This window comes from Mytilus californianus, unplaced genomic scaffold, assembly GCF_021869535.1.
Source record: "Mytilus californianus isolate M0D057914Y unplaced genomic scaffold, xbMytCali1.0.p SCAF_5, whole genome shotgun sequence".
Classification (NCBI taxonomy): Eukaryota; Metazoa; Mollusca; class Bivalvia; order Mytilida; family Mytilidae; genus Mytilus; species Mytilus californianus.
Window position 1 is genome coordinate 33,524,018 of NW_026262701.1, and position 13,204 is coordinate 33,537,221.

General features: G+C 31.2%; 1 protein-coding gene across 4 annotated transcripts in view; it reads right to left on the minus strand.

Annotated features, from left to right (window-relative positions):
- LOC127700951 (hydrocephalus-inducing protein homolog) overlaps positions 1–13,204 on the minus strand; it is a 67,135-nt gene that overhangs the window by 9,708 nt on the left and 44,223 nt on the right. For all 4 annotated transcript variants that reach the window (XM_052204690.1, XM_052204689.1, XM_052204691.1 and 1 more), the window contains 12 exons: positions 8,555–8,687; positions 8,207–8,386; positions 7,468–7,737; positions 6,962–7,183; positions 4,550–4,907; positions 3,868–4,142; positions 3,564–3,637; positions 2,404–2,607; positions 1,838–2,104; positions 1,180–1,404; positions 695–836; positions 37–202 (listed from right to left, as the gene is read on the minus strand). In XM_052204690.1, coding sequence (XP_052060650.1) covers positions 37–202; positions 695–836; positions 1,180–1,404; positions 1,838–2,104; positions 2,404–2,607; positions 3,564–3,637; positions 3,868–4,142; positions 4,550–4,907; positions 6,962–7,183; positions 7,468–7,737; positions 8,207–8,386; positions 8,555–8,687 — 2,516 coding nt within the window. The remainder of the gene's footprint in view (positions 1–36; positions 203–694; positions 837–1,179; positions 1,405–1,837; positions 2,105–2,403; positions 2,608–3,563; positions 3,638–3,867; positions 4,143–4,549; positions 4,908–6,961; positions 7,184–7,467; positions 7,738–8,206; positions 8,387–8,554; positions 8,688–13,204) is intronic.

A 13,204-nucleotide genomic window follows, 5' to 3' on the forward strand; every position in this document is an offset into this window, starting at 1 on the left:
CAATGGAAACATCAATCTATAACAACTAAATCTTACCTATCAGCAATGCCTTGAAGTTCATGTGAGACCTGTCCATAGCTATATCTGGTTCTCTAGCTTTACCAACCAACAAAAATGGTACAGAGATATTCTGGTCAGGAATAACAAATCTCCAGAATGACTCAACTGTGTCCAGTTCCATTGATGTAAACTCAAATGTTACCTGCAGCAGACATAAATCAGGTCCAAGATCAGTCATGGTACATTTACAAAACATATCAGGGTAGTTTTGTGGATTTTGTGGTAATGACAAATTCTGCATATAAGCCAATAGGAAATTTGCATTTTCTTTAACACTTTTTAAATTTGTGGTAACATCTATTTTTACCCACAAAATTAAAAAAAAAAACAGTACCTTATGAATAATAATGAATCCCCAGTAATCTGCAAAATTACACATTAAGCTTATTATTGTTTTAAACTAAAAACATCTAGTAAATTGAATCGACTGGCCATAAAAAGTTCATAACCAGCTATTTTTTTTTCTAAGTTTATTTTGCAGGGTCTGTATTAAAAATTTTCATATGTGTAGACTTTTGTGCATTTATAAAAATAATACAATTCATCAATTAAAATGTATTTGTATCTAGAATAAAATATGAGAGGAGAAATAATGTTTCTTCTTTCATCCATTTAAACATTCTATAAAACTTACTGGGAATCTCTTTCCACTTTTGATAAGACCTTCTGTGGTCACACACTTGAATGGAGATATCTTTGTTGTGTCATCATTTCTATCTTCACAGATCCATTCAAAACTGTACCCCTTGTTCGTAGGGTTAACGACACCAAATGTTCTATAAACAAAACATTCAATCAAGTGGATTAACATAAAACTAAATTATATATAATACTGAAATATCATACAAATCTATCTTTTCAAAATATATATGTATAACATTCTATTATATGATGTAAGTTCGGAATCTCATTACCGGTACTTTACAATATTGGTATTTAAAGCACCCAATGAATTTCAAGAAAGTAGCATCTGTCATGTACATAAACAATGCTTTCATGTAATTCAAAAATAATCTATTTTAATCTGTGCAAATGAATTTTCTTAAAATCTTTCATTGAATATTTTGTATGAAAGATACATGTATTATGAACTTTCAGTTAAATACAATATACACTTACAAAGTTTTCTTTACACTGATACCAACACAACTGAACTCAATGACACGAGTGTTGGGATCAAGAGTTGTTCCCCTGGTTGAATCTCCTGGTCCAGGTAATTCAGGGTCCCTTCTGGCTCCAGTAATGTAATCTGAATCTTGAAGTTCAAAATGACAATATGGCATCAGACTCTTTCCCTTCAAACCAACAACAGGTCCTTGCGAATCTTTCTCCAAGTTTGGTATACTGAAATGTAAATATGCATGTATAACAATGTTAATCATATTTCAGCTCTCTTTACATGAATAGGCATAATGGTGTCTATTGTTCTAAGCAGATGATCAATAGGCAAACTGCATCCAATTGATTTCATCTATATGGTGCAAGTACAAGCTTCATTTTGGTTATTTGCAGAAATAGCTAAATAGACTCAACTTGGTCTTTATTGTAAAGTGTGTCAATAGCTCCCTTTTATAGCTAATTTGTTTATTTAGTTTAACTATTTGATTGTATATAAAGTGCAATGATTAAAGTTTGCTTGGTTTTTTAACAGCTAGACCATGAAGTCAATGTGCCAATAAATAAACCTTTCCCTTCTTTGCCATTTGAAGCTAAACAACATATAAAAAACGGAAAAATCAAAATTGCAAAAAATATAAATTGTTGTCATTCAACTCACGTGCAGATTAGTCTTCCTTCATATGTATTGACATCAAGGGGAGAGAACTTGACTGTAAATCTCTGTTTCTTTCCAGCAGCTATGGTACCAAACTCAGGTTCAACACTAAATGGGATATAACTAGCATCTACAGCATCAATACGAGATTCTGGTCGTTCTCCTTCAGACATGAATGTGACAGCTCTTGTTAATGATGGAGCCATATTTTCCATTAACACTTGCCAATTGTAGTCCATCTTTATACTGCCTTTGTTACTTAGATTAAATCTGAAATAAAAATGGAAAATTTATGACATGAGTTTTCAAGCAAATATTTGATATTTCCTAAACCACAATTTTTATTCACAGGAAATAATTCATAATAGTTCAGGTGCTGTTTTTTGTAAACTATAGACATTAACTTTTGATAATTTGTGAAAAAATGAAATATTACAGACATATAATATTCATTTAAAGCATTGTTTAATGATTCAGTTACAAAAAAAAACCTTGAATTAGTGTTCCAAAAATAAAATGACAGTTAATATTTTCCATATATTTTCATATTCAAATAACATTTTACTCACTCAAAAACTCTTGTCTGGAACATAAGAGTATCCTTGAAGTGAACACTCTCAGTCTTGCATCCAAATTTACTGAAATCAGCATTGGCAGAAACAAGGAGTTCCACATTTCTACTAGTATCAGGGAAATCTGTAAATGTGGGCTCAGGTTCTGTTTCTACAACCTTCTTCTTAGCACCTCTTGAGCTCAAAGGAGCCTTTGATCCACTAAAAAAAAAGATAAATACTTTAGGTGTGTAGTAGTTCACTCTAAAATAGTAAGAAAATTAGAGGGTAATAAATAGAATGAACTTGCAGATCCATTTTATATTTCATTTGGAAAAGTTTTGACCTTACTTTATGTTTTATAATTTTATTCCAGGATTGTTGATCTCCAAAACATCTAATGGTTATTCCAGAAACATGTGGTGTATACACTGAAATTGGTATTATAAACTAATTAATGCTGCGTTCACACGTAATTCGAATTCGATTCGCAATAACTAATTCGAATTAGTTTAATTCGCATTCGAATCGTTTTACGTCCAAACGTTAATTCTAATTCGAATTGCAATACGCGTCAAATTTGCTTTACTGTCCGAACGACGTTAACTTTTAATTCGTATCAACAAAAACGGATTTCTACTGCGAATTGGTTAATGCGAATTAGCCAATTCGAATCAATTCGAATTAAAAAGGAAGAGTGCGATTAGCGAATTCGATTCGCATTCGATTCGAATTCAATTCGAATTATATGTACGTGTGAACTAAGCATTAAATGATTGAATTATTGTTGGTGCTTAATTCCACTTTCAGCACACTTGGCTTTATCATGGGGGCCAGTTTATATTGGTGAAAGGAGCAAGATTAATTTAAATGTAAATAATTTAAATGTAAAGCATACATAACTTTGAAAACATAAGTTATGATCATCAATGAATTTTTAAATCACTCATACTGAAAATAATGAACTTTTGATATTGTTATATTAGCTTAAGGATTTTACAAGTCAATGACGATATTTCAAACAACATTTTGAATAAAGAAAAGGCAATACCTTTACAAACAGCTTCCATCATATTTCTGATGTGGTTTTACATCTATCAAATGCTCTTCTCAAAAGTGATAATATATAAACCATGTTTGCTATAAATTTTAAGTATGTACTCTTATTTATATCCTACCTTTCTGAGGGTTGTGGTGATGATGGGATATCAACCCATTTGACAGTTTTAATTCTATCATCCCAGGCTGCAATCTGTGAAAACAACATTCAGTCAATTATTTATACATGTTTTGTTTGTTTTTATTTCCATAATTATCATTATCATTGATATGCCAAAATTTAGGTGGATATTACCATGAATAATCAAATAAAACTTCATAAAATCAAAGTAAAATAAAAAGAATATTAAAACATTGATTTTATCTATCAACAATATTTTTAGTAATTATGACTAAATCATCATTAAACTTTGCGTTTCTTACCTGATCAATTGGTTTATCATATTTGATCTTTGTGACTTTACAGTTGATAGCCTGTTCTGTCAGTGTTTTGGCAGCATCTGACTTGAATGAAACAGTCACATCCTTACTACTATTTGGATGTAGATGTGCCAGTGTAGGGGAGAACTTCAAATTGGCATTTTCTGGCCACTGGAAACGATAGGCATCAGTCTTGGAGTTGTTGGTCATTGAGAATGACAACGTAGATGATTCATTCACGTAAATATCACCAAAGTTGATCAAATTTGGTTTGGCAGCTGTAAAAAATTACATAATGTTCTTTAAGTATTGTATCTTTTACAAATACTGTAATTCAGATATCAATGCAGTTTTAACGGATGCATAAAATGTTAGAGGATAAACACCATTGTTACTTATTGAACAGGTTTGAAAATTATATTACATTTAATCTGAGATTCATTAATCCCATTTGTCTTCAGTCATTTTAAAAGATAATAACTTAATAAATTTTAAAAAAAATAAATTAATAAATTTTAAAAGATAATAACTTAATAAATTTTAAAAGATAATAACTTAATAAATCCTTTAATTTTCCAAGATGAAGCAATACTATCTTGATTTAAATTTTACTCTGTCAGCAAATATATTTTGCGCAATGAGTCTGTATATTCTATCTAAATAAGTTTTAAAAACAAACATTTACCTGCAATATCATCATCCGGCAATGCACCATCCTCTCCAACAACTTCTTGCTCAAAAGGCTGGCTAACACTATGAATATTGTCCAGAGTTATCTCATCTTCATAACCTTCGCCAACCATTTGAATAATTGAGTCCTCATACTGATTATCAATCACAGTGAGTTTGATATGAGCTTGTGACCTCTGAACTGCAGAAGGTTTGAAGATGACATTGAAGTTAGCCACCTCACCTACACCTACAGATACAGAGGCTGTATGAGGTCTTTTTGTGTCCTCATAGTCATTTTCCATGACAGCATTGGTATCAGTGCCAGGTCTTATTTTGAACACATTATCAGGATCCATCAAATCTAAATCAACCTGAGAAACAAGAACACAACACGGTTCATTTTTATTAAATATGTTCATGGTTAAAGGGTCATTATTCAGCATGTTTCATGCACACATCCATCTCCCATTGTGTAAACTAATTTTGTTTATTGTGAGGTTAGCAGTCTAATGACACCAGTGGCGTAGCTACCATTGACGCAACAACGTACTTGCGTGCACAAACGAAATGGCAAAAAAAATCATTATTAAAAAATCATAACAGTCAAAAAAAGAAAGAGTGCGATTGACTGTTACTATAAATATATATAGAAACCAAGAACTACCGGTCGTCAACATAATTGGGCGAATCCCGCTGTTGTCGGTATCCAGGATTATTGGCGCGTCACACTGTATATACAATTTTTAGACCATCTACTAAACGAACTACGAGATCGTCTTGTCAATTCGGAAGAACGTTTTCTTGCCCAGATGCTTCTTCCAAACAATCTGAAAAGTTTGAATCGGGACCATCAAATTCGCATATTTCGCGCCTACGAGTCCGATCTTCAACCAAAAGATCAGTTCCTTCTTGAAATTAAAAGGTAGGTTACGAGATGGGATATTTATCCATCTAAGAAACCAGACCAACTCTGTGCAACATTGGAGATGACGCCAAAAGAACTTTACCCAAATATATTCTGTATTCTGCAAATACTTCTCACCATGCCACCCCAAGGTTGTATATTAGATATGTTAGTTATACGTCCTTGGCCACCCTCAACCGCTACTGCTGAATGCTCTTTCAGCGATCTGAAACGCGTAAAAACGTATCTGAGATCGACCATGGGACAATAAAGACTTTCTTAACTTGAACTGCTGCACGTTCATTCTGATTTTGACATGGACGCTAAAGAAGTTGTTGAAACGTTTAACAATGCTAGGCAAAGGAAAATGTTACTCTCCTAAAGGACTTCGGTTGATAACTTCAGTCTTGTATACGAATGTCACATTCCTATATCACAAAATTAAAAATTGATTGTTTGAATTGCTTTGTTTTCGTATGTTAACTTATATATGTCATGAGATGATCCAGTTCTCTAGCCCTTTCTTTCTCTGAAGCATAATAAATTGGGGAGCATTGCAAAGTTTATAGATTTTTTAGTCAGTTTTAGGTCTTTGATTTGATATATAGCAAAACACTCAACTGTGCATACTTCACTTACTTCAAAATTAACCATCTAATATCGAAAAAATATTCATTTTCTGCAAAAAAGGGTCAACATTTTTTTTTGCCTCTCTCCGCTCGGCGATTTTATTTTTGCCTCGCTAGGCTAAGCATCTTCTGAGTGCACATCATTAGAAGTGTAGCTACGCCACTGGACACTCTTGGTAGACCTAATATTTAATCTATATTTTTACATACAGCAATATACAAAACATTAGTGAAGAAAATTTGAATAACTTCCTCTTGCATCTATGAAAAACATGTAGAAACTGAAGACAATGATAGTCTAAAATAAAATTTCATGAAAATGAAAAATATTGCAAACAATATATCATTTTGAAAACAAGAATGTGTCCATAGTACATGGATGCCCCACTGACACTATCATTTTCTATGTTCAGTGGACCGTGAAATTGGGGTGAAAACTCTAATTTGGCATTAAAATAAGAAAGATCATATCATAGGGAACATGTGTACTAAGTTTCAAGCTGATTGGACTTCAACTTCATCAAAAACTACCTTGACCAAAAACTTTAACCTGAAGCGGGACAGACGGACGAACGGATGGACAAACAAACAAATGAATGCACAGACCAGAAAACATAATGCCCCTTCTACTATCGTAGGTGGGGCATAAAAATCTTTCCTTATAATTGTAACAATAATAAGACAAATTAGGACAATACATGAAAAAGATAACAGAAATTACTTAATATACTGAACTGTACCTCAGACCAAACCAACCACCAACACATGACTCCTCTAAGAAAATAGACAAACAAAAAGAAACAAACAACAAATATGATCCAGATAACCTGACTTGGAACTGTGGACGGGTAAAACTAGTTTTATGCACACATATAAATATATCATTACTTACTTTACTTGGTAGTGTACCATCGTTGATCAATGTAAAAGGCAGTGTCTGTGTTCTTCCTATCAAATTCTTCTTAAACAGTAATATAGTCTGACCCATCTTGTTCCTCATTGTGGGTTTCTGTACAGTGATCCGTGGGAGGTTTCCATCACCAGCTACTTCAAACATCAATGATTTTCCTTTGGTCTGACCATCTAAAGCAGCCTCAAATTGTGCGGTGAAATTCTATATAAAACAAAATTCATTTGTTTACAAGAAATGTAAAATTATATTTATGTTCCTATACACGATCATGCGTATTAAACAATATCACCTCTGTTTAATCCTATAAAGTGACAATATAAAATTATCAAACACCAAACTTTTAAAACCTATAATAACATATCACTATGTGTCTAGATCTGTGGAAAATAAAAAAAATAATTGAAAAAAAAAGTTAAAGAGAAGCCTATGAACAGTAGTTCTAAAGTGTGATCTCAAGATTTTGGTCAGCTCTGACTAATTCTTACCTGCATAGAGGGTGGTGTGAAGGTCACAGTTGCATAAACATGGCTGTGGTGTGAGATCTGTGCCCTGGAAGGCTCTACTTCAAATATATCTTGATTCTGTCCAGCTCTTTTGACATTGGTTGGTTTGACGGAGAATACAACATCACACATTACTTTGTTTGTGTTACAGATCTTAAACCTAGCCTTGGCTTTACGTCCTATGATTACATTGTTAAATATAAATTTGTTCTCATCCTCAGCATAAACTCCACCATCAGTGTAGAGATCTCCCTATGATAAAAGTGAATAAGAAAATTTAACTTCTCTTCCATGTTTATTGGCATCAATCTTGTCACAACAGAAAAAGTAGATCAAACCTTCATGGGTAAATTTATAGGACTTGCTATTAAAATAAAAGTAGCATTCACATCTTGCCTGGACCCTCAGCCATTTAAAACTTCTCATATAGTTTCATGTGTCTATCTAAGTTAGCACATGTTGTTGGGCTGCTGTCTCATTGATGTTTACCTCACATCTTCATATATTCATATTTACTAAGCTGTCCCCTCAAAGGACATAATTCTTATTATTCTCATTCTTGCCATTTCTAATTGAGGGCTTGCTTTCATTTAAATTAAGTCTTCCCATATACAATTAAAATTGGAGAGAATTAGATAAATATGAACACAACTATTACAGAGGTTTTCTTCTTAATTTTAAGAATAAACCCTATCAAATAAAAAAATCAATACATTTTTACCTGATTACTATGCTGCCAAATGCTGAGATTTTTGACAATTCTATGTTCTTCAAAGATAGAACCAATAAACCTCTGTTCTATGATACTGATTGAAGGAATACACACTTCAGCTAACAGTCTATAGGGTATACCACCTGGATGGTCATTTGGATCTCTGTCAACTACATCAATACATATTTCCTAAAAGAAAAATGTCATACCATTGTTGTAACAAAATATTTCAAATTTATCATTGTAACATATCAAAATAAATTTAAATTTACATAAAAATGTTATTCTAGCAGACTGTTCAAATTATCTTTAAAAATACAATCCCCATGAAGACCACGGAAAAAGGAAACAACTCACCTCATCTCCTCTTCCCTCTTGTTCTGTGATACAATCTACATTGATAGTTATAGAGCCACCTACAATGACAGTTCCACTGGTAGGGGAGACAATAAACATTCCAAACTGTTGCCTAGCAGCTCCACCTTCGGCTCTGTATGAAAATAACAGATTTTAAAGATATTAAAGCTGTCATTAATTCTTTTGTATATAAATATGAGGGAATTTTTATGATTGTCATTGTGAATTCATCATTTTTATAGATACAATTTCAATTGAAAATATATTTCGCCTGCCAAGAATAAATTTCAATACTTTTCAGGTTTTGAGGTGATTTCCTGCTTGTATGTCTCCTAGATTTTGTACCTATTTTGTAGCACCTGTTATTATCAATCAATAGAATATACTAGACCTGAATTTGGAAAAAATGGAAAAATGGTTATTCATTCATGACACAAAATCCCTACATGCACATGACAAAACACATAGCAAAGGAACATCACTTTTATTGCTGTTCTTCATCTCAAAGTAACAGAAATATGTAATGATTTTTAGCAGCATGCATTTGTGGAGACAAACCAGTCACCTACAATGGTACTTATTGTCAATTATGCATGGTCATAAAAATGACTTCTTTAAAATGCATCAGACTGTAATCCTAATTATTTTATTTGGTATTGTGCTCTATAAGTGCTCTGTGGGTTTGTAGGAAATACAGATTCTTGTGTTAAGTGTTCTTTAAATATCAATCTAAATTGTTACAATCAAGTGTATATCATGTTAAATTATTGAAAGAGTAAGAAAAATGTACTGATTATTAGTAGTGTGCACAAAAATGTGCAAATATTTCATTTCAAGTGCTGGTATTAATTCTTTGACAAAATCATTACACAGTTTTTTTTTAATTACAAATAACTAATATCAGATACCATTATATACAATGGACAAAAAATTTACTCAATAAGCAATGCTGAAGATATAAATAGCACAAAACCATATCTAGAATATTGCATGCTAGAAATTGATTAGAAAAAGAAAAGCATTAATAGTGATAAAGTAATGAGTTATTCTTGTTAAAATACAACCAAGAAGGTAAAACAATTTTCACTGTATTTCTTGATACAAGAGTTCTATTTACACAGGTTTTAGTTTGCCTAGGATTTAGTTTAGACAGGTTTTAAAGTATTTCAAAACTTAGTCCAGTTTAATAAAATCTAGTCAAATTTTTAAGAAACAAATTATAAAGTCTTGAATTCATTTATGAATGATGTTACCAGTTTTTAAGCAATATACATATGACTTTTGGAAATAAAAGTTTGAAAACTACACAAAAGACTTCCCATTTTTTAAAACACATCCAGGGAAAGATAACAAGAATAACTCCTGAACTGAATGCATATACCTGCCACGTTTAGTATTAGGTGGAACAGAAGACATTTGAGCTCGTGAAACTCCTGCAGTCAGCATAATTTGACTAGCATTGTAGTCGCTAGAGAGAAATATAGGTTAAAGTGATATATGGTTATAGAAATCACTGCAATCAAACAAACCACATGCCAATCTTAAAAGTCATCTTAAAATTAACTTTCTTAATAATAATTTTCAAAAGCTTTTATTTTCTTACAAAGACAAGTTTTGAACAAGTTTGATTTCTTTTTAAAACAAACATTTTCTCAAAATTAATCTCAACACTCCTTTTATCTTTGTACCCCCTTCCCCATTTTAGAAGCATTATTTGGAAAAATCTGAGCCAAATTGATATATGTGTTTGCTTTCTAATAAGATTGACATGTCTGTACTAAGTACTATAGTTAGTATATGTTAGCTACTGAATGAAAATTAGTCCACTCAAACAAGTAAATGTAGATCATTGCTTCCAGTAAGATTTTTTTTAAAAGGTAAGTAGGTTCAAATGTTCGTAATAGGACCTATTTGCTAGACAGCTTTGATTACAGTTTACTAGATTTAAATCAAAATAAAGTTAAGGAACCAAGTAAGAAGTGTCAAATCTTTGGTTAAACTATTCTCAGCAAAATGATACAAATATGGTAAAAAAAGACAGTATTTACAAACAAATCTCTTATTTCCATGCACACTAATTAGTTCAAATTTGGTAAGAATTTCAAAATCATACTTTTCGAACACACTAGTGACATAATTTCCAAATAATTAAGGGATGAAAATCAAAACATAATCAAACCCTGCTTCTGATTATTAGTAATAGTACTTCTTCACAATTGAAAGTTATTGGTTAAGAACATTCTGATACGCTGAAAATCAAAACCAGGCAATAAAATATATTATCTCCCCCATACATGTGTAATACAGTCAAACCTGCTATAAAGGTCACCTCTTTTAAGTGAAAACCTGTCTAGTCACGTCACCCTCTTCTTTTCCCGTCACAGTAATACTTATGCATTTTGAACCTTAATTTAACTGTCACCTGTCTTGTAAGGTCAGATTTGCCTGGTCCCGATTGTGACCTTTATATACATTTTTGACTGTATTATGTTAATTAATCTGGCACAAGAATACTAAGGTTGTTGTTGCTGCGGTTTTTATTATATTTGATATATTCATGTAGGACATGACTGTTTGACTTTTTCCTTTTTACACCAAAAGACTTACACAACGACTGTTGCAATTATACATGCATTTAGGTATTGGGGATTTGGCTGTTTTGTTTGGATCAAAATACTGAGGACATTAACATTTTATTATACTTGCATTAGAATACTGATGACTCGTTTGTTTCATTTATGCATGCAAAGAATACTATGGACATTATAATTTCAGTCATGATAGTTGCATTAAAATACTGAGGACTCATATTTGCATTAGACTATTGAGATAATTATGAATGCATTAGAATACTGGCAATCATTAATGTCAAATGTGTGATAGGAAAAACGTCACTTGACTTATTAGTAGAGCAATTTATATTTCAGATTACTCTACAGTATCAAGGAATTACAAAAATGAGGACTTGTCTGTTTTTTATACTTGAATTAGACCTCCAACAACTTAACTGTTTTAATCATACATGTATCAGAATACTGAGAACTTGGATGTTTCAATTACATTTGTATTAGAATACTGAGGACTTGACTGTTTCAATAACATTTGTATTAGAATACTGAGAACTTGGCTGTTTCAATCATATTTGTATTAGAATACTGAGTACTTGACTGTTTCAATTATATTTGTATTAGAATGCTGAGTACTTGACTGTTACAATTATATTTGTATTAGAATACTGAGGACTTGACTGTTACAATTATGTTTTTATTAGAATACTGAGTACTTGACTGTTTCAATTATATTTATATTACAATACTGAGAACTTGGCTGTTTCAATCATATTTGTATTAGAATACTGAGTACTTGACTGTTTCAATTATATTTGTATTAGAATACTGAGGACTTGACCGTTTCAATTATATTTGTATTAGAATACTAAGTACTTGACTGTTTCAATTATATTTATATTAGAATGCTGAGTACTTGACTGTTACAATTATGTTTGTATTAGAATACTGAGGACTTGACTGTTACAATTATATTTGTATTAGAATACTGAGTACTTGACTGTTTCAATTATGTTTTTATTAGAATACTGAGTACTTGACTGTTTCAATTATATTTTTATTAGAATACTGAGGACTTACTTGACTGTTTCAATTATATTTGTATTAGAATACTGAGTACTTACTTGACTGTTTCAATTATTGTTGTTTTAAAATACTGAGTACTTACTTGACTGTTTCAATTATATTTGTTTTAGAATGCTGAGTACTTGACTGTTACAATTATATTTGTATTAGAATACTGAGGACTTGACTGTTACAATTATATTTGTATTAGAATACTGAGTACTTGACTGTTTCAATTATGTTTGTATTAGAATACTGAGTACTTGACTGTTTCATTTATGTTTTTATTAGAATACTGAGTACTTGACTGTTTCAATTATATTTGTATTAGAATACTGAGTACTTACTTGACTGTTTCAATTATATTTGTATTAGAATACTGAGTACTTACTTGACTGTTTCAATTATTGTTGTTTTAGAATACTGAGTACTTGACTGTTTCAATTATATTTGTATTAGAATACTGTAGACTTGATTGTTTATTTATGCACACTCATTTTGTGCCTCATAAGTCATACATGGAATCAATGTTGTCTGAGTATAAAATTAAAATGTAAATAACATTTATGAATGTCATTAGAAAATTAATTGATTAATTAATTGGAAGCTAAATTTGCAAATATTTTTAACATGAATTAATATTATTATAGTGATATGTGCAAAGTGGGAAAACATTATTATTTCTTTCTTTTGATTTTTTTTTTTTTTTATTGATACAAGACAATTTGTGCCTTTTAAACTATCCAAATTCTCATTACTTATAACCAGGTAAATTTCTTTTGGTAATGAACTGATTTTATACATTTAAAAAAAAATATCTTAAGCAAATTTCTGTCATACTGGTAACACACAATATGGATTTTATTCATGCAAATCTGAAACAACTGTAGCTATCATACACAGAAAACAATATAATTTTGGTATATATTAGTTAATGAAATCGCATGCAAACTGCAATTATATATAAAGTGGACAGGTGCAAGTATATATTACATATTACATTTCAATTTTTCCACTT